This window comes from Myotis davidii, unplaced genomic scaffold (assembly GCF_000327345.1).
Source record: "Myotis davidii unplaced genomic scaffold, ASM32734v1 scaffold72, whole genome shotgun sequence".
Classification (NCBI taxonomy): domain Eukaryota; kingdom Metazoa; phylum Chordata; class Mammalia; order Chiroptera; family Vespertilionidae; genus Myotis; species Myotis davidii.
In genome coordinates this window covers 2,134,573-2,137,414 of record NW_006284618.1, presented here as the reverse complement: position 1 = coordinate 2,137,414, position 2,842 = coordinate 2,134,573, and the positions used below count along the sequence as shown (strand labels likewise).

Genomic DNA, 2,842 nt, shown 5'->3' with positions numbered 1-2,842 from the left:
GCAACCAGAGAGGTGAATGCTGACAGTGGGGGTTCCCAGTGACTGAACTGGGGGTGGCATGATAGGAAATGAGGCCAGGAGCGCCAACGAGCCTGATAGAGTCTCAGCACGTGGGGATCATAGAACCTTTCTTCTCTAGGCTGGGGGCGGGGCAGGGGGACCGGTTGGTAGTTCTTACACTTGGGAAACAACAGGATTAGGTCCCTAATTTTATTTTATTTTATTTATTTTAGGTCCCTAATTTTAAAAGGTCAAACTGGTCACAGTGTGGCGGTAGGACTGGACGAGAGAGGCGCAGTGAGTACACCGGTGAGAGGAGGTGCTGGCCTGAGCGGATGCAGGGACCATGGGTTTGGAGAGGACAGGGGCGTGAAGACCAGAGAGAGGCCGTGGTTAACAATGTCCTGAAGGTAAAGCCAGCACAGGTGTAGGAGCTGGTACCTAGGGGGACTTTGGCTCTTTGGACATGAATAGAAGAGCTCATTCTGCTAAAAGGAGACTAATTGCTTTACTCTGTGTGGTTTATCCCACACAGAGGGTAGGAAAGACTAAGAAGGGAGGAGGGCGGGAGAGTGGGTGCGGATCACATGTTGGGCAGGAGCGCACACACAGTTCGCTGAATCCTTGCAGCCACCCTGAGAGGTGAGGAGACTCAGTTTACATTTATTTGCCTGAAGTTGCACAGCCAGTAAGGGATGGGGCCAGAAGTCAGTTCTGCACCTGTCCCCCTAGACTCCATTCTGAGCCCCTAGGAAGCTCTTGTCAGGTGAGGCCTCAGAGGAAGGTCATGTGGGCAGAAGCAGACCCGTGCTCTGGACTAAAGAATAGATTTTAAACGGCTGGAGGGCAGCCCCTGTTATAGGTCTCTGGTGCTGGTTGTGCTCCTATAAAGGGCCAGGGCACCTCCTCCCTCCCTCCCTGTCCCCTTCCCCAGCTGCCTGCCCCAGTCCTACCCCAGACACCAGCTGGGGTGAATGTATGGCAAGGTGGACCATTCGGTAATGTGCAGATTTTCTTCAGATAGAATGACCAGGATTCAACCCAAAGCTGCAGGGACTGTGGCCTGCCCTGTGGAGACAAAACAGAACATTTCAGATCCTGTAGGAGAGGCCTGAGGAAGGATCCGACAGCCTTGGGCTGAGGGCAGGGCTCCAGTCAGAGAGGTGCCCGGCTGGCTCCTTGTCTTGAGGCGGACACTGCACGAGAGATAAATTGAGCCCCTTCGTGAGCAGCTTTCACTAACAGGTAAATGACACCGCAGATCTCCCTTTACTAAAACTCAGGGTGCAGGAAGGGATGCACTCTCACTGCTGCTACTGTTCAAGGCTGGGCCCACGCTCGCGATGTAATAGTGAAAGGAAAGAAAGGAGGGATATAAGAAACTGAAACAAGGAGTCAGAAATCACTGCAACTGGCAGACACCATAATCACCTAGAAAGTGCTAGAGATCTCATTTTTAAAACCCCACAAGGAATAGGAAGAACACGTAATAAAATGTCTCATTTAAACATATGTAAGTATAAAGAGCTTCCCTATATACAATTGTTATTCTGAAGCCTCCCAGTAAAGTATTTCATGTTGACTTGTTATAACTAATATAGGCACTTGTGTTTTTCACTCCCTAATAAAGTAGTAGATCTAGGTAATTATTACTAATGGCATTCACATTACAATGAAGATAACCGGACATCATGAGACACTTAGATAAAAATACAAGGTAGGATTCTTGACCAAAAATGACACATACTTACTAAGCCTCTTAATTTAAATATCAAGTCAGAGGAAACACAGGGACAGGGGAACATGTAAAATGGCTCATGAGTATGAAATGAGCAACATTCCGATTGGGAAGCTCCACAGGAAAAGCAACCCAGCTTCTTTAACAAGTAAATTTTGGGGAAAAGGGAGAAAGGAAGACCCTTACAGACTAAAAGGGATTAAAGAGACATGTTAACCAATTTCAGTAAACAAACTGCATTTAGATCTTGATTCAAACAAATGCACTTTAAAAAATATTGATGACACAATCAGGGGAATTTGAAAATTGACCAGATAAGTTGATGAAACAAAAGAATGATTGTATCTCTTACAATTTCAGAGGCCACAATGGTATTGTGGTGAGCTTTCTGAAAAGAGTACTTATCCTTTAGAGAACGTTTAGAGATGTGCATGGCCGTATCTATGGGTTACGTACGCGCTTTGAAGCCTGGAATGCTGTGAAATGAAACAGTGGAGAGTTGAGGAGAAAAGAGCAAACCAGACTGCCCAGAGCTGATCATCGTTAAAGCTGAAAGACGGGCTCGTAGGGGAATTATACTTTGTTCTCGACCTCTGTATATGTTTAAGTTTTTTCATAATAAAAACTTTGAAAATCAACCAACCAACTAATCAATCAATATAGAGAAGCTAAACAACCATTTCTGCATGAGAGTGGCGAAAAGAATGGTTAACCAAAAATTACACAAATGGCCAAGAAACATTTTGAAAGAGGCACACCCTCGAATCATAACGAAAGAGATGGAAACAACGCCTTGTGCCCCGGAGGTGGGTGAAGATGAGGAAGTGTGACAGCGCTCGTTTGGGCTGCCGTGGGCCACGGGCCCTTACACCCACGGCCACACTGGGGACCAACGCGACCTCTGGCAGCCATGTGGCTGCAGCAACATGTTGAAGACAACCCCACTTCTAGGAATTTACCCCTCAGACATACTCAGATAAATATTCAAAAGGGCACGCGAGATGACACCGAAGCAGTGTCTGTTGATGTCAAAGCGGGAAACCCATGGAGAACCTAGGCTTCATCCCCATGACAGGGCTCTGTGCAGCCGTCAGTCCCCAAATG

The 2,842-nt window shown here is 46.9% G+C and overlaps 1 protein-coding gene across 1 annotated transcript in view; it reads right to left on the bottom strand.

Annotated features, from left to right (window-relative positions):
- Nucleotides 1-1,130, bottom strand: part of SYCE1 (synaptonemal complex central element protein 1) — a 16,286-nt gene extending 15,156 nt beyond the window's left edge. The window contains exon 1 of the mRNA XM_006754960.2: nt 1,089-1,130. Within this exon, the coding sequence (XP_006755023.2) occupies nt 1,089-1,090 (2 nt within the window). The 5' untranslated portion in view covers nt 1,091-1,130. The remainder of the gene's footprint in view (nt 1-1,088) is intronic.
- Nucleotides 1,131-2,842: the final 1,712 nt, after the last annotated feature.